The sequence below is a fragment of the Ovis canadensis genome, chromosome 13 (assembly GCF_042477335.2).
Source record: "Ovis canadensis isolate MfBH-ARS-UI-01 breed Bighorn chromosome 13, ARS-UI_OviCan_v2, whole genome shotgun sequence".
Classification (NCBI taxonomy): Eukaryota; Metazoa; Chordata; class Mammalia; order Artiodactyla; family Bovidae; genus Ovis; species Ovis canadensis.
The window spans coordinates 25,310,631-25,329,606 of record NC_091257.1 but is presented as its reverse complement, the minus strand read 5'-3'; the positions used below and the strand labels follow the sequence as shown (position 1 = coordinate 25,329,606).

At 46.1% G+C, this 18,976-nt stretch overlaps 1 protein-coding gene across 5 annotated transcripts in view; it reads left to right on the top strand.

The window, feature by feature from the left end:
* KIF16B (kinesin family member 16B) overlaps positions 1 to 18,976 on the top strand; it is a 302,672-nt gene that overhangs the window by 222,039 nt on the left and 61,657 nt on the right. For 3 of the 5 annotated variants that reach the window (XR_011248056.1, XM_069547098.1, XM_069547097.1), the window contains one exon: positions 2,208 to 2,330. The exons of the other annotated variants lie outside the window; for them this stretch is intronic. Coding sequence is in view for 2 of the 3 variants with exons in the window: in XM_069547098.1 (XP_069403199.1) it covers positions 2,208 to 2,330 (123 nt within the window). In the remaining variant the exon portion in view is untranslated. The remainder of the gene's footprint in view (positions 1 to 2,207; positions 2,331 to 18,976) is intronic. 5 annotated transcript variants of the gene reach the window in all.

Here is an 18,976-nt window from a genome sequence, read left to right as displayed (position 1 = left end):
TTATTCTTCACTGTCTGGTCCCAAACAGGGCAGTGGCTTTTGTGTACCATCTAGTAGAACCGTTTCTTGTACATGTGTGTGTGCTAGGGTGGAAAGGGCTGTCCTGGATTTAGGTGAGTTGCCCGATAAGATCCATTTTCTCCCAGGTCACTGGTCTGTACAGTATTCATATACCTGTTAAATATGGAGGCAGTGATTTTTTTTCTTTAAAGGATTTATGAGCCTGTGCTTCAAGCAACTTTTTTTGCATTAGGAATTTCCACTATGGTTTTTGACACCAAGGATAGCTAAAGAAAGGTGTACCACTGCAATAAAGTGAATGGTTTTATCTTGGGTAACCAGCTGTGCAGTGAAAAACTGAGACACTCCAAAAGGCTCTGGTAACTTCGTATCGTGCTGGGATGTTTGCAGTGTCAGCTGGGTGAAAGGCGCCATCTGAGGCAAATCCCACACCTCCGTGTCTCCACACCCGTAGCAAAGCTGGGCCTTCCATGCTCTGCCTGGCTGAGACGCCAAGGGCCCAGGACCCCTTCCTGCCAGAGGGAGAGGGAGCTTGTTGCCCCTGTTGTCTTTGTGGTCAAATAAGTAAATTTAATAATCGTGGGGTCTCCATCTATTCTGTGTGTGCTGAGGTGTTTATTAGCTCAGTTTATCTCAGGTGGACAGATTTACTTTAAAATGTCTTGAAAGCTACAGAGTGAGGCCAGTCAGAGAAAGACCAGTACGGTATGATATCACTTACATGTGGAATCTAAAAAATAATACAGATGAATCTGTATACAGAATAGAAACAGACTCACAGACACAGAAAACAAGCTTACCATTACTTAGAGGGAAAAGATAAGAGGATAAATTGGGAATTCGGGATTATCAGATTCCCCCCATCGTATATAAAACAGACAGTAAGAACTTACTCCATACTCAGAGAACTATATTCTGTAGCTTGTAATAACCTATAATAAAAAAGAATCTGAAAAATATTTGTAACTGGATCACTTTGTATACCTGAAACTAAGACAGTATTGTAAATCAACTCTAATTAAAGAAATAAAATACAAGAGTGGATGTGTGTGTGTGTAACTGAATCACTTTGCTGGATACCTGAAACTTACACCGCTTTGTAAATCAACTATACTCCAATAAAAAGTTAAAAATACGTAAATTAATGCATAAAGGTCATGCTAGCAGTGCAGTGGTGATATACGTGGGCTTTCTCAGTTCCCCTGAGTTTGAATCCTGGCTCTTAGCACTTCCCATTTTTTTAAACTCTTACATGTTACCCACGCTCTCCGCGTTGGGCCTCTTATCTGATAAACTGGGTGAATAATGCTTCTTGCCTCATGGGGAGGGCCATGAGGATTAAATGAAATGACACAGTTGAACTGTTCAACACAGTTCTAGTTAATAGTAAATACTCAGTAGGTGCTAACAGTAATTATGATTTTAATGATTTTATTACTGCTGTTAGAAAAACGTGTTTTTTAGTGTCTTGTAAAGCCCTCCGTTGGTAACAATAAGGATTGTTCAGCCGATCTCCTTCCATTCACACTTAAGAGAATTCCTTTTGATTTTTTTTTTTTTTTTTTTTTTGGCCTCTACCTCAAACCCCTCCTTGACACCATCCAGACCATAGACATTTGTCGGGAGCTCAGTTGATTATTAATCAGATGGAGCCTAAAAAAAACACTTGGGATTGTTTTAATTGTGGTTTAAAGAGCTTTCCATACTATACTGTCTTATAAAAATGCCTGGAAGTTAAAACTAAAGCGAATGGGAATAAAATCTCCAGCTTTGGAGCTTTATGTACAGCAAGCAGTCTTGTAGTCTGTGAAGTAAAAAGGTGTTATTCAGTGATTAAGACTTTCTGAAAAGATTCTGGCTTATACCATATATATTTTTTTAAGTCAGGATATGTAATCTGTTCTTTGTCTACTCATTCTTGTAAATTGAAAGGAACATCAAAGCCAGACATTTGGGAGTGCTTTCACGCTACCTTTGTGGACTGGTATCTCTTAAGCAATGGTCTTTTGTCATGAGAGAGACTTAGCATTTCTCTTTCAAAGGAAACCATCATTTTTCTAAATAAACTGCTGGTTGGATGTTCTTTTCTTTGCTTGAAACGGTCTCCTCCACCTGCCTGGGCGGGGTATTTGCAGCGCAGTGATCTTGGTCTCTCTTTGTTCTTCCATCCAATGTGCCTTTGATAGCGGATGGTTTCCCGCTCTTTGGGAGCAAATCCAGATGACCTGAAGGACCCCATCAAAATCAGTATCCCCCGCTATGTTCTCTGCGGCCAAGGGAAGGACGAGCACTTCGAGTTTGAGGTCAAGGTAAGTGTCCCTTCCTCGCTCTTCTGGAGGCTGGAGGCGTGAGGCTCTGCAGTGCTTTTTTTTGTAAAAGAAAATAACGCTATGCAGGCACATGTGGTTTTGTGCAATACTGGTCTTGTCCTTCTATAAACCAGTATGTGAAAGTCGGGCCTGGAGCAGGTGGAGGGAAGGTGGTGGTGGGTGGGGAATCAGGCCGACACGGACGTTGCTGTCACCTCCCAGGCCCACAGGTGAGGTCACCAGCCACCCCGGACTGCCAGGGTTTCCTGCTCTGGGCATGGACGGTGCTACGCCTCACGGAACTACCTAGTGCCCAGGCAAACCAGGACAGTCGGGCCATCCTACCATGGACTTATGGCTCCATGTTTTTTAACCTGTTAGAGCAAGAATAATAATATTTATGTCACAGGGATGCTAAGTGCGCATAAAAGGCTGACTCCAGCTTTTGGTGTATGATAAAGAATAATACCTTACGGCTGTTGCTGTTTTCATTGTTGTCTCTGTTGTTAGTGAGTAGGAGGCTTTCCTAATCTGTTATTTGACTTATAGGACTTTTCAGGAAGAGACATGCCTGTCTCCTTACCTCATCCTTCCCCAGATAATGACTTCATCTTATTTCTAGTGGAGTTCCATCGACTCATACGCTTGATTGCATACTGCTGGCCGCCATCCTCTCCTCAGGGAATTGGTGGGTAATTGCACTTCCCTTTTGAGGATGAGCGAGGGTGTTGCTGTCACAGCGTCCACTGGGATCACCAGTGTCTGTCTGCTGGAGGGCCTTCCTGGAGGTGGTTTTGGCCGCCAGAGTCTGGATGTGGACTTCTCTAAACTTGGGTTCTGCTGCGGCTGCTGCGGCTGACTGAGTGACCCAGAGTCTTCACCTTCCTTGAGCTTTGGTTTCCTCACTGGGAAAATGAGAAAATCGGATATGACCAGGGGTTTCCGGATTTCTATTTAGCGAACCCTTTGAACAGAGAATCTCGTATGAGGAGGACACTGTAGAAGCAGATGAGCATGGATCAGCCGTGGGGGCATCCTGAAGCCAGCCCACCCTCCCCCAACACTTCTCCCACCTCCCAGATGCCCCTCAGGGGAGCCCTCAGGCTCTGGGGGATCCCTCCCTTTAGGCATGTGTATTCTTTCTGTCTTCCTGGGGAAACAATGCAAATAACTTATCTATTAATCAAAGTTTTTAGATTCTGATTTCTACCTACTGATTATCCCTCCCCCCCCACACCCCGCCACCATGTTTTTAGCAAAACTTGTGCCTTAATTTATATGTTTGAGGTGTCTGTTGAGAAGGCGTGATTGTTGTGTGGTAGTGGTGCAGAATTTGGCCAGATTCTGCAGTTTCTTATTAAATGTTCCATCGTGTCCTTAACCCAGTGTTTCTACTGCCCCTGACCTATTGCCTGATTCCTGCCCCGTTTCTTTTCTCAGCCATTTGAAATTGTGTGTCTGTAAGGAGAAGGCAATGGCACCCCACTCCAGTACTCTTGCCTGGAGAATCCCATGGATGGAGGAGCCTGATAGGCTGCAGTCCATGGGGTGGCGAAGAGTCGGACACGACTGAGCAACTTCACTTTCACCTTTCACTTTCATGCATTGGAGAAGGACATGGCAACCCACTCCAGTGTTCTTGCCTGGAGAATCCCCGGGACGGGGGGGCCTGGTGAGCTGCCGTCTGTAGGGTTGCACAGAGTCAGACACGACTGAAGCGCCTTAGCAGCAGCAGCAGCAAGGATCCATTTGGGGCTTCCCTGGCGGCTCTGCAGTAAAGAATCTGCCTGCAATGCAGGAAATGTGGGTTCTATCCCTGGGTTGGGAAGATCTCCTAGAGGAGGAAATGGCAACCTGCTCCAGTGTTCTTGCCTGGGAAATCCTATGGACAGAGGAGCCTAGTGGGCTACAGTTCATGGGGTTACAAACCAGTTGGACACAACTTAGTGACTAAAGAACAACAAAAAGTTCCATTAGTACCTATGTGTTATATGTTGGATTGGCCTGAAAGTTCACTGTGAGTTTCTCCATGTAAGGCATATTTATATATATTATTTCTGTGTTTTTAAATTAGAGGATAAAGAGTGACTTTCACCAACTCAGAATTCTTCAAAACTCACAGCACTGGAGGACATGTAATGATTATGGTTGGTACAGAGATGTCTTTTATCTTAGTGGATAAATGTGCTAATAACGTAATTATTAGATTGATTTCACGAATAGAACCTAAGACATGAGTAAAGAACATACTTAATTCTTTTTAACTGAGTTGATTTAAATGAAAATTGTAAGCAGATTACAGGCTGGCCATATGTGGATCTGGCCAAAACTGTGATGCAGCTGTAAAGGCAGATAGAGAAACATGAAGTATCTGGAGCCTTTCGGAATCCCGGCTGCGCTCGGAGCTGATGAAAGCCCTGTCTGCAGGCGCGTCATCTGCTCCGCTTCCTTCTGTTCCCATCCCGGGTGCTGGCATTGCCGGCGCCAGGACTGGACCGTTGGCATTTGCCTGGAGAATTCCCAGTTCTTTGCAGAGGAAGCGCTGCCTCGTGCATTCTCAGGGCGGCGGCCTGAGGGCCTTACGTCCCCGCAGGGCGCAGCCTGTCCACGGCACTGTCGGGGTCCGGTCCTAGACACAAACATGAGAATATGCTGTCCCTCCCTTGGCAGGACAGACACAAGTATCTGGGCTCCAGCAGAAGCAGAGCTGCTGGAGAAGTGCTGGGGGATGGGTATTCCCCCTCCAGGTAACCTCGCTGTGCCTCATCTGTGAAATGGGGCTGAGGGAGCCTGTGGGCTGGCTTGGTTTGAGGCCTGTAAGAGCCTTTGTATGTGAAAGGCTTGGAATAGGGCCGGCGGCATTCTAAGTACTGGATAAGGTGTTGAGAATGAGTGAGATTTTACTCTTGGAAATCCCTTAATGACTTTGATCTTTATGACTGTTTGGGTTTTGTTGTTGCTGTTTTTCTCCCTCAGTGTTCTGAGTTTGAAAATGAACTATGCTAGCCGTTTCCTGGGCGTCCCTGGTAGCACTAGTGATAAAGAACCCGCCCTGCACTATGCAAGAGGCGCAAGAGACACAGGTTCCGTCTCTGGGTTGGGAAGATCCCCTGGAGGAGGAAATGGCAACCCACTCCAGTATTCTTGCCTGGAGAGTCAATGCTAAAGGAAATCAATCTTGAGTATTCACTGGAGAGACTGATGCTGAAGCTCCAATACTTTGACCACCTGATACAAAGAGCTGACTCATTGGAAAAGATCTTGATGCTGGGAAAGATTGAGGGCAGGAGGAGAAAGGGACGACACAGGATGAGATGGTTGAATGGCATCACTGACTCAGTGGACATGAGTTCGAGCAAGCTCCGGGAGTTGAGTTGGTGAAGGACAGGGCAGCCTGGCCTGCTGCAGTCCATGGGGTCGCAAAGAGTGGACATAACTGAGTGACTGAGCAACAGCAACCACCGTTTTCTTCCATCACTTTATTTCGTGCATAGGCAATGTTTTCTAGAACAGGTCATCACACTTAGGGTAATATTTTGACTGCTACTAAATTCTCTTAGTGAACCAATAGTTTTAAAAAGAAAAGGTAAAAAATAACTATTTTTCGAAAAAAAAAAAACATGTTTAGTCTTAGCTCTCCTTATATATGATGTAATATGTAATATGAACGTATATTTTACATCAGGCTCATTTAAGGGGCCAAGCTGACTCAAGTACAGGGCCCTGGGTGTACGTCCCCAGTGGTTGAAGTGGCAGGTCCCATAGAGGCCAGGAGGACACCAGTGTGCAGAGTGACAGCTGTGGAGAGCGTGTCTCTCAGCTTCTCCCTCCTCCTCCCCGTCCTCCACCTCCTACCTTCCCGCCCACTCTGCTGTCGATAGAATTGATTAGTTACTTACATTCCATCTTCCTGTCCATTTTCACCTCCAGTCCGATCACTCCAGCTCTCCAATGTGGTCTGTTCATTGCCAAACGAAGCAGTGATGATCCTTGTTGAAGGAATATTTAAGTCTGGCTGCAGGGCCGGGGACCTGTGGGCAGAGAGGGGGCCAAAATGCTTATCTTCTTGTCCACAAGGCGTCCTGAGGAACTTTCCATCACTGAACTTTAAAATGAGGGGGGGGAGAAAAGAGTTTTTAATTCAAAAGGACATTTATGTCTTTTTTATTTGGGGGATTAAAAACAACTTTTATAAACCAACTGTGAGAATGGATACGTATAAGGTTTTGGGGTTTTGGTCAAATTTGTAACTTTTGGAATCAACTTTGTTTAGGCATTATTTACACCCAGTGAAATACCCCATTTTAAGTATAGTTTGATGAGCTTTGACATATATGTACACCCAAATCAAGCACCCCAATCAAGGTTTAGAACCTCTCATTCACTCTAGAAATTTTCTAATACTCCAGGCAAACACTGATCTGCTCTCTGTCATTATAGATTGCTTAGGTCTGTTATGTGTGGAGGGGATGTGTGGACCAGAGGCATTCACTCTCTCGTGTCTGGCTGCTTCCTCTCACCAGCCTTTTAGAGATGGATCCATACAGTTAAGTGTAACAATAGTTTGTTGCTTGTTCTTGCTTAACAGCATCCCACTGTGTGGCTGCATCACAGCTGGTGGGTTAGTGTCTGTTTTGATGTTCTCATCTGACAGTACGGAAGCTGTCATCTCCATGTCACCCCCGCCCCCCACCCTTATTTTATTGACCCTGAAGAACACGTGCCTGGAAAGCCCTGGGTGAAGACGTCATCGGGTGAGGTCATACCTGCCGGCGTCTCCAGTAGCACATCCTTCTGGAGCTGAGTATGCATGTATGGTGAGAGGTGTACATCCCGCCAGCTGCTGTCAGCTGCAGACAGGCTGTGGGTGTGCAGCCTGGCTCCTCTTGGCGAAGAGCACATAGTGTGCTGCACTCCATGGGCTGTGGTGGGCTGATCAGCTGAACGTAGTAGCTTGGTGCAAATGTAATCGCAGTTTCAGACCGAGAACTTTTAGCTTATTTCAACGAGGCTCAAACACATCTTCACCAATCAAAATAGGAATGATGAGGCAACACATTTTGGCTGATGAGAAATAAGTTTGTTTATTCCTGTAGCATAAAAATCCACGCCTCGGGATTTGATGAACTCTTGGAAAGCATTTTCTGCCTCCTGCTGGTTGTGGAAGTGCTTTCCCTACAAAAAGTTGTTGAGATGCTTAAAGAAGTGGTAGTCGGTTGGTGAGAGGTCAGGTGAATGTGGTGGGTGAGGCAAAACTTTGTAGCCCAGTTCGTTCAACTTTTGAAGCGTTGCTTGTGTGACGTGCGGTCAGGGTGTTGTGGTGGAGAAGAACTGGGCCCTTTTTGTCGACCAGTACGGGCTGCAGGTGTTGTGGTTTGTGCATCTCATTGATTCGCCGAGCATACTTCTTAGATGTAACGGTTTTGCTGGGATTCAGAAAGCTGTAGTAGATCAGACCAGCAGACAGCGACCATGACTTTTTGGGGTGCAAGTTTGGGTTTGGGAGCTGCTTTGGAGCTGCTTCTTGGTCCAGCCACTGAGCTAGTTGTCACTGGTTGTCGTATAAAATCCACTGTTACTGATTTCCGGTCAGCTGACGAGGCCTCCACTTACTGAGCTTTTTCACCTTTGCACTTTGCTTCAAATGCCAGATAACCGTGGAATGGTCAATATTGATTTCTTCAGGACCTTCTCCTGTAGTTGTAAAGAGGATCAGCTTCAATGATGGCTCTCAATGGGTCATGTCAACTTCAGATGGCTGGCTGCTGCGCTCCTCATCTTCAAGGCTCTCGTGTCCTTTGTAAAACTTCTTTAACCACCACCACACTGTATGTTCTTCAGCAGTTCCGGGGCCAGAAGTGTTGTGGATGTTGTGAGTTGTCTCTGGGGCTTTACGACCCATTTTGAACTCAAATAAGAAAATTGCTCAAATTTGCTTTTTGTCTAACATCATTTCCATATTCTAAAATAAATATAAAATACATGGCAGGTAGTAAGTCATTAGCAAAAAAACATAAAGTGAGAAATGCACATTAAAATGATGTATAACATTACCACATTTATTTAACAATGTATTCCAATATCAAACAGCAGAGTTCAACAGTACAAAACTGCAGTTACTTTTGCACCAACCTAATACCTGTATAGTCCGTGATGGCACGTAGCTGCAGCCGTCACAAGTTCCTCCACTACCTAGACCACAGCTGCTGCTGCTGCTGCTAAGTCGCTTCAGTCGTGTCTGACTCTGTGCAACCCCATAGACGGCAGTCCACCAGGCTCCCCTGTCCCTGGGATCCTCCAGGCAGGAACACTGGAGTGGGTTGCCATGTCCTTCTCCAATGCATGAAAGTGAAAAGTGAAAGTGAAGTTGCTCAGTTGTGTCCAACTCTTCGCGACCCCATGGACTGCAGCCCACCAGGCTCCTCCATCCATGGGGTTTTCCAGGCAAGAGCACTGGAGTGGGTGCCATCGCCTGCTCCCAGACTACAGCAGGTCAACTTAACCGGCTTCCACTGCTTTTCAGTGATTGACACATGAAATCAGTTACCCTGTATTATACTCGCCATCGTCAATTAGCTAGGACCAGACTGGGTGGAATTTAATTTTTCAGTTGCATTTCAGCACGACACAGAATCCGTGGTTATGGCTAACAGAGGTGGTCATACTCTTATGTTGCAGAAACAAGGCAAGGTTTCCAGCATAATTTTAAACTGCCTACCTTACATGTTAACATTATAATATAAAGAAATGACCTAACACTGGTATTTTTTTTTAAAAAAAACAACACTTTGTTTCCTGAGAGTTTTTATTCCTGTAAAACTGGAAATAACCTCACCCCACCCCACTCAACCCCTTACCTGCTGGCCATAGCCGGTGTCACAGCCATACTCCCACTTTCCTTTCTCGGTCCTTCTGGTGTTTAGCACTGGTCTTCCCCACCCCCCACAGGTGTCCGCTCCATGGACCCTCATCAGCCCCTGCAGCCCTGAGGCTCCAGCCCTTCCCCAGGGCCAGATGACTGTCACATGGCCCGCACAAGCCGGCTCAAAGTGGACGTGATCACAGCTCAGCACTTTCTGTCTCTGCCATTCTTATTGTTCCATCACGTTGATGTCCTCCATCTTCGGCCTGTCTTATAGGTGATGGGCCTGTATTCAGCCCGTCTTATGAGCTCTGCCATTTCTCGCGTGCTGCTTGCTTGCTCAGCTGTTCTGACACAGTCTGTGCGATTTGCCTGCATCTCATAAGCCTCACTCTCATCTCCTGGCTGCACTCAGGCCCTGTCGGGCTCCATCCATCCCCTGGAACTGAATGTGCCAGGTGGTCTGTGGGTCCCCTCTGTGTCCCCTGTTTCTACACTCACAGGGCCTTTTGGAGTTTGCTTCCTGTCTGATCCCTGCAGGCGACTGAGTCTGCAGCCTTGCTTCAAGTTTGGACACTAACACGTATCAGGCACCTGCTTTGTCCCAGGCACTTTGAAGACACTTCCCCAGCTGTGGAAAATGTACCAGAAAGGGAGTGCTATTTACATTTGATGAGCTCTTAAGTGACTTGCCTGAGGCCGCACAACTACTGTGTAGAGCACTACATCACTTCAGTCGTGTCCGGCTCTTTGTGCCGCCATGGACTGTAGCCTGCCAGGCTCCTCTGTCCATGGGATTTTCCAGGCATGAATACTGGAGTGGGTTGTCATTCCTTTCTCCAGGGGATCTTCCCTGCCCAGGGATCAAACCCGAGTCACTTATGTCTCCTGCTTTGGCAGGTGGGTTCTTTACCGCTAGTGCCAGCTGGGAAGCCCATAACTTAAGTAGATCGAGGTACCGAATGCCCATGGGAGCAGAGCCAGCCATTCAGGTTCCTGTGCTTACCCGTCTTCACGGACCTCCGCGGTGTCATTGCTCCCTGCACGTTCTGGAAGCTGAGGCCACATCTTAGTGCTGCCCCCACATGGGGACCATTTCCACAGCCTCATTTATTTTCGAGTGTCACCATTATTTCTGTGTGCACTTTAACTTTTGTCATGAAGTCTAGGCCAGGTCATGTGCACTCTGTGAACTGGGGCTGTTAAAGTGTTGACAGACTTGGAGAATTTGATAGTGGATAGACCTGCCAGGAGAAATGCCCAGAAAATGTGCAGTTTGGGAGCTGAAGAAATCACATTTAGAGTCAGGGAAATGTCTCTTTATTTGGCAGAACAGAAATAAGAGCCATTCCGGTCTGTTAGATAAACTATGCACTCAGGCATCTTCTAGAAACACCCCCAACTTGGTAGAATGTAAATGGTGAGAAGGATTTGTGTGTTGGCATCTGAATCTCTCCTTATTAGTAACTGATAGATGGTCTCCCGGCATGTGTATTCACAGAGGTGAGATGGATGGGTGGTCGCACGAGCTGTGGTTCATCTGGATTCAAATAGTGTGTGAACCATTTTCAAACATAAATATCAAGTGGAAGAAATAGAATTAGGACTTAAGAGAATCATATATTATCCTAAATTTTTTTTTTAAGCATGCCTCTCATCTCTTTGAGAATGTTGTCTTTCACTTAAAAAAAAAAAGAGTACACATCTTTCCTGTCCCCTATTTCAATACAAAACAACTCATCTTTCATGTTGTTTTTACTTGGGCAGTTGTTTATCTTCACTAAGGCAATACTGCATGAGAAATGATGAAGAATTGATGAGATTGATTCATAAGCCCAGAGGAAAAGCAGTTATCACTTTGTGATCCTACCTTGAATTTCCATTTCAAATTTGTTTTTGTGCTATAAGAGTCTATTAATATTTCTTCATTTCAGAATTTGGGGAGTTTTACCTCTCTTCCTAGAATAAAATTTGTTTTAAAAGAAATCACAAAAATGGTTTGAACTCCCTTTTTGCAGTTGCTGTCCACAGGTGCCCTGGCCTTTCAGTATGTGTAATAAAAGGGTTTTTTCAGTAAGGTGACCCTGGGCGCAGCAGTAACTGTGTACTGAGTGCCCAACACTCTGCTGGTTGCTTCACTTCGTTTAGTTCAGCTATAGGTTAGGTGTTAGCTATAGGTTAGGATTTTGGGGGCTCCAAAATCACTACAGATGGTGACTGCAGCCATGAAATTAAAAGACGCTTACTCCTTAGAAGAAAAATTATGACCAACCTAGACAGCATATTATAAAGCAGAGACATTACTTTGCCAACAAAGGTCCGTCTAGTCGAGGCTATGGTTTTTCCTGTGGTCATGTATGGATGTGAGAGTTGGACTGTGAAGAAGGCTGAGCACCGAAGAATTGATGCTTTTGAACTGTGGTGTTGGAGAAGACTCTTGAGAGTCCCTTGGACTGCAAAGAGATCAGTCCTGGGTGTTCATTGGAAGGACTGATGCTGAGGCTGAAACTCCAGTACTTTGGCCACCTCATGCGAAGAGTTGACTCACTGGAAAAGACCCTGATGCTGGGAGGGATTGGGGGCAGGAGGAGAAGGGGATGACAGAGGATGAGATGGCTGGATGGCATCACCGACTCAGTGGACGTGAGTTTGAGTGAACTCCTGGAGTTGGTGATGGACAGGGAGGCCTGGCGTGCTGTGATTCATGGGGTCACAAAGAGTCGGACACGACTGAGTGACTGAACTGAACTGAGGAGTCCATTTTACAGATGGAAAAACTAAGGCTGGAGGAGTTGCATAATTTCACCAGAGTCACACAGCTAATTAGCTAATTAGTGACTGGGCTGCAGTCAGAATCCAGGTCTGTCTTAGTCCAGAGCCTTTCATTCTCCAGTGATGACTGCTGGGTAATTTGCATTTGGTGCTTTGCCTCTGAATATCTGAGTAATTTGAAGGAACATTGTTTAGGCTGTCATCCTCCCAATTTACCACAATTTTAAGGTAGAACAATCCTGCCTGTTGCTCACCTGTTTCAGAGGTGTTAGGGAAGGGAGAAGTGCTCCTGAATAATGATCTTGGATTTGAAAGGCATCCAGCTCATCAGAATCTTCCCATCTTTTGACAGTCTTTCAAATTTACTTTCAAGTTACCATATGCTGCTGCTGCTGCTGCTAAGTCGCTTCAGTTGTGTCTGACTCTGTGTGACCCCATAGATGGCAGCCCACTAGGCTCCCCTGTCCCTGGGATTCTCCAGGCAGGAATACTGGAGTCAGTTGCCATTTCCTTCTCCGTATAAAGTTAAGTATATTGAGATAAATGGTGTTATCCTTATTTTGAAGGTGCATTCCTTCTGGTTATTGCGGAAGGCTGAGGTTCGGGCCAGCTCCAAAGCCTTGTCTGATTTGGCATCACATCCTGCCATGCAGAGTGCTCTATTGCCAGCAGTGGGCTGCCGGGCTCCTGTCTGCCTGGTGCTCTGGGTTCAGACCAGGTCCAGGAGCCAGAGGCTCCGAGGCACCGTCTTTACTTGCTGGTGATGCATCTACACAGGGGATGTCTGGGGCACTTCCCGCATAACATTATATCTGCATGGCTTTCTGGAATCTTCATTCTCTAAGCCCAATAGCCTCCCTTCCACATTATCAGCAGGCGGGGGTAAGTCTAGGGTTGCACCTTAGAGCTCCCTCTCCCCACACACTGCGCTGCCTCTAAGACCGTCTCCTCCTGCCAGGGCCCGTCATGTTCCCACAGGTGCAGAGGAGATGGGATTTCTGTAGTTAGTGGAGCTCTAGTTCAAGTTCACAGAGACACTGCAGTGGAGGGGATGCGAGCTCAGCTCAGGAACTCACGATGTGGTCAGAGGACATGGTTCAGATGGCACCCATCCCTCCGCCTCCAGTACCCTGGACAGTCGCTGACACAATGTCTTTTCCTTCTTGTCCACTGGGCCTAGAGCTCAGCACTCCTTTGGGTCCCTAGAAAGAAAAGTACGTCCACTTTGCTCCAGTTTCCCCAGGGAGCCAGAGGAGGAAGAACGGTGTACATCTCAGAGCAAAGAACAGAAAATACCCCTTTAGACAGTTAGGGTCTCCCCAGAGTACCAGCATCCCCCCTTTCCTAGATGGCCCCTGGGAGCTCCAGCTGCTGCCCGCCCCCCTGCTAAGGGTGGGGGGGTGGCGTTAGCTCCAACCCCCTTTCTTGGCCTGTATCCCCACGCCTGCCTGCATACACGGAGACATGATTTTCAAAAACAAAAGTCTCCTCAGTTAATAGAACCCACCCTTTAAAGGCAACCTCTTGTTTCTTGATGTGTTTTTTTTTTAGTTATTTCTCACCTACCTGTGCTCATTCTTACTCCCAAATCATTTTTCACTAAACCAAGACTCCTCTCTCCAAAGGAATCTGGTGAATGACATTTAAAAAAAATTTTTATTATTTCTTTACTTTCGTATCTCCTCTAGCCTAGGTAAATCACAGAAGGCCTGAGCTGCCGATCATTCTACTGTCTGCAGTTCAAGATAGAAAAAGGGAATGGGGAGGTCACAGAAAAGTGTGTAACAAAGAGACTTTGGGCTCCACTGTCCTTATTATTCATCCACTTATTATTTAAGAAGTATATATTTGGTACCTTTTTTTTTTTAAGAGCGTACTAGAAGTATCAAGACATTGAGGAACAGAAGAGCTGAATAATCAATCAGTTCATGTCCTCTAAGGTCAGTGAAGTGGGAGAAAGAGTACAGAGCAAGGGGGATCTTGAAGGGCACCCGGGAAGACTTTCGCTTTCTGTTCCCACGTGGGAGTGAGAGGGGGAGCAGGGCGCTGGGACACGCCCATGCGCAGATGAGCTCAGACGATGCTTTGGTAACAGGAAGTAGTACTGCTTGAGGTTGGCGCTGGGGGGTAGCTGCTTTCAGGCAGAAGCCTAGGAGGCTGATGAAGGGAAGCTGAAGAGAGGGGGAAAGACAGTAGCAACAGCATCTTTCTTAGATGGGTGAAGCGACTGCTCAGAAGCTGGGCTTGGGTGACCCTAGTCATCTCAGTAAAATATCACTGTCTGTGAGAATTGAAAATATAGAACATTTAGAAATTCTCTTCACAGAAAGTGTAATTTAGAAGGATTTCCATGTAGGAGTGACTGCAGAATTAAGATGTGAAAGTCGCTCAGTCGTGTCCCACTCTTTGGGACCCCGTGGACTATACTATGGAATTCTCTAGGACAGAATACTGAAATGGGTAGCCTTCCCCTTCTCCACGGGATCTTCCCAACCGAGGGTTGAACCCAGGTCTCCCACATTGCAGGCGAATTATCTACCAGCTGAGCCACAAGGGAAGCCCGAGAGGACTGGAGTGCAGAGTTGAGATAGCACGCGTTTAGGGTCAGTGTTTCCTGCCTTTCTGTGGAGGGGCTGTAGGACTGTCTGCAGCAGTGCTGGGCAGCACACAGGAGGGAAGGGGATTATTCTGACGGGGCTCCACCAGAAGGTCTAGGGAGCCAGAGAGTTGGGGCAGGAAGAGTGACCTGGAGTTTGGCCTGGGCGCTCAGCGAGTGATCGGAGGAGGAGAAGGGCTGGGAGACCGTGAGCGGCTGGGGCATCGCAGCAGAGGCACACCGCGGGTGCGGCACACGCGGGCTGAGCATCCCCGCTGGAAACCCCAGCACCCTGGGCCGAGTGTTCTCGGAAAGCCTAGGCTGTCCTAGAGGTGGACCAGGGTGAGGAGGCCCGCGTGGCCGACTGGTTGACGGGATCTGGCTTCTCCTCCCGCCTCCTGGGCAGTTCTGTTTGGTGTTTGAGGAGAATTTAATTAATGTATTAATGCTTGCTGTTATACAGATTCAAATATTTGTAATATGTTCATGTTTCATCAAGCATGTTCATAGTTACATTACTGCATAACACTATTTTTTCAGAAATCTAATAACTCTTGTTTTAGTATATATTAGGGTGGTATTAGACCATTTCCTGTGAACTGTTACTGAATACAAGGAATTTCATTTGTATATACTTGACGCAGCACCTGCAAACGTTATTTAAAGATAAATATTGCTGAGGAGACCTCTGTGAATAACTGCTTATTTACTTGGGGCCAGTTAGAGAATTTTTCTTTGAATGAAAAACTGTTGATTCTCCTCTTACACAGATAGATATACACAAGCAAATAAATACTGATGACAGATCCTGAAACTGACAATCCTTAAACCAGCAAAATATGTATATAACATAAATTTGTGGAAAGCACTCAATTGAGAATTGTTCATAAGTGAACGCAGTTCATCTTGTGGACACATTTATGGTGTTTAAGTTGCGCTTGATCATTTTACGGCCCAGAAAAGATGGATTTGTATCTGCAGACCTGTTCAGTGAGAGAGAAGTAATGAATTGGCTCCTCAAAGACACGCAGCATTGATGCCCAGCGTTCTCAGCGTGGAAGAGAATAGTTGCGTGTTTTGACCTGATGTGTTGGGTACGCTGATCGTCTGTCCCTTCTCTCTGCATCAGCACCTCACCCCAGGCCCAGTTTTAATTTGGGGCAGAATAGGGCTTTAGTGGCTGTTTCTCCCTTCTGTTGGGTTTCCCTGAATTTCACAGGCACTGTTTCCCCAGCGTGAGGCATGAAGGTGTCCCCATCGCAGGAAAGGGATGTGGCGGTTTTCCTGCGGGGAGGCGGCCACCGTTTCCATGGCGCTCACAGCGGCCTTCACTCACTGCCACTCTTCACATCTTGCTTGCATGTTGATAGATAAGGGGGAGAGTTCAGTGTTTTATGTACAAAGCAGGAAGCTTGAACCTTTGTAGTCCCTGTGTTAACTTGGATTCAGGTGAAAACCAAGGGTAAAGAATTTAGAAATCTCTGTACGCCTCAGTATAAACTTGGGCTACAAATACATCGAGAATGCACCCTAGTCTCAGTACAGAGAAAACAAACAAAAAAGATACTACTGTGTGACTAATGAAAATAGTCTGATTCAGAGAAGCCTCAGAGAACCCACCAGAAGAGAATTAGTGAAGCCGAGATAGTGGAGTGGTACGCTCTTCGAAAAGCAGAGTAACCGTAAGGACATGGCTCAGAAAACCACTAGCATCTGAGATGGTGCCAACACACAGTAGTAGCTCAATAAATTTATTCTTCAGTGAGAGCCCCTCTACCACCACCCCAGCTACTACCAAAGGCCCATTCTCTTAGAGGGCTTACATCTTGTAGGACGGAGAGACAGATGTCGATGTAATTACTGTTGGCTATATAAATTGATTAGGCAAAAATTAATTCTGCAATTAATGTCCTGTGACATGTGCTCTGATCAGGGTGTGAGGGAGTGTCTTCCTCAGTGTCCTCCCAGCTCCACAGCCCGCCATGGCGGCACCTGCCTCCCGTTGTGAGCCCTGGGGGCTGATACCGAGAAGCAGAGGGACGTGCGTTGGGTGCTTTGGGTCGAGGGGCTCTCCCGAGGATTTTACGTACTCTTGCTGTCCTGTCATCTTGTGCCCAAACACCCTGATTCTGCTGCCCGGGGAATCACTCATCTGTGCCTGTCCTTCTGAGGATCTGGTACATGCAAGTTGTTAGAGAAACTGCTGTCCCTTATAAAGGCCTTGTTCTGGGGCCACTGTGGAAAGGAGGAATGCAACCCAAATTAGGAGGTAGATTTGAAGTAGCTGTTTCATTAGTTAGAGGTTTCAAAATACAGTCTGACTTAACGAGCTGTGAAGTCAATGAGCAGGAAGAGGCTGCAGGCCAGAGTCACACAAGCTGGTGTCCAGTTATCCACATCCAAATCCCGACTGTGCTTAAGGTCATCTCTTCCACCAGAGAGACGGAGATGGGCCCTGCTTGCTTGTTGCTGCTGAGCCTGAGGACCTTTGAGATCAGCCCATCCTGAGGCTCTGCTCTCCAGCTCTTCCTAAGGGTGCTCACGCTGCATCAGGTACTTTTCTCAGGTGCAGTGAAGAGCAGCTAGAAATCCCAGCTCTCCTGGGGCTTCCTCCAGCAGGGAAGAGAGCCAGAAGCGAGACGTCCAAGTAAATGTATACAGGCACATCTCGTTTTATTGCCCTTCCTAGATACTGAGGGTATTTTTGTTCTGTTCTGTTACATGGAAGGTTTGTGGCAACTTTTAAGTCATCTGATGAAGGTTAGCATTTTTCAGCAGTAAAGTATTTATAATTAAGGTATGTACATTGTTTTCTTAGATGTAATATATTACACATTTAATAGACTGCAGTGTAATATAAACGTAACTTTTATATGTATTGAGAAACTAAAAATTTGTGTGACTCCTTTTTTTTTTTAAACTGGAATATAATTGCTTTACAGTGTTGTGTTAGTTTCCTGTACAACGAAGCGAATCAGCTCTGTGCATATATATTTATCCCCTTCCTCTTGGACCTGCCTCCCGCCCACCCCCGTTCCCACCCCTCTAGGTCACCGCAGAGCACCGAGCTGAGCTCCTTGTGCTCTGTAGACAGCGGCTTCCCGCTGGCCATCCATTTTACGCATGGTAGTGTGTATATGTGAGTGCCCCTCTCTCAATTTGTCCCACCTTCCCCTCCCCACCCCCATGTCCACACGTCTACTCTCTAATTCCTGCCCTGCAGACAGGTTCATCTGTACCATTTTTCTACATTCCGTATATATGCATTAATAAATGTTATTTGGTTTTCTCTTTCTGACTTACTTCACTCTGTGTAACAGACTCTAGGTCCATCCTTGTCTCTGTAAGTGACCCAGCTCCGTTCCTTTTTAAGGCTGAGTAATATTCCACTGTGCACGTGTACCGCGTCTTCTTTACACATTCATCTGTTCACGGGCATTTAGGTTGCTTCCATGTCCTGGCTGTTGTAAATTGTGTTGCAGTGAACATTGCTGTATTTTTGAACTATGGTTTTCTCAGGGTATATGCCCAGGTGTGGGACTGCTGGACCATACGGTAGTTCCGTTTTTAGTTTTTTAAGGTAACTCCATACTGTTCTCCATAGTGGCTGCAGTAATTTACCTTCCCACAAATAGTGCAAGGGGGTGTCCTTTTCCTCATCCCCTCTCCAGCATTTACTGTTTGTAGATTTTTGTTGATGGCCATTCTGACCAGTGTGAGGTGATAACCTCATGGTGGTTTTGATTTGCATTTCTCTAAAAATTAGTAGAGAATTCCAGAAAAACATCTATTTCTGCTTTATTGACTATGCCAAAGCCTTTGACTGTGTGGATCACAATCAACTGTGGAAAATTCTGAAAGAGATGGGAATATCAGACCACCGGACCTGCCTCTTGAGAAATCTGTATGCAGGTCAGAAAGCAACAGTTAGAACTGGACATGGAACAACAGACTGGTTCCAAATAGGAAAAGGAGTACGTCAAGGCTGTATATTGTCACCCTGCTTATTTAACTTCTATGCAGAGTACATCATGAGAAATGCTGGACTGGAAGAAGCACAAGCTGGAATCAAGATGGTAGGGAGAAATATCAATAACCTCAGATATGCAGATGACACCACCCTTATGGCAGAAAGTGAAGAGGAACTCAAAAGCGTCTTGATGAAAGTAAAAGAGGAGAGTGAAAAAGTTGGCTTAAAGCTCAACATTCAGAAAATGAAGATCATGGCATCCGGTCCCATCACTTCATGGGAAATAGGTGGGGAAACAGTGGAAACAGTGTCAGACTTTATTTTTTGGGCTCCAAAATCACTGCAGATGGTGACTGCAGCCATGAAATTAAAAGACGCTTACTCCTTGGAAGAAAAGTTATGACCAACCTAGATAGTATATTCAAAAGCAGAGACATTACTTTGCC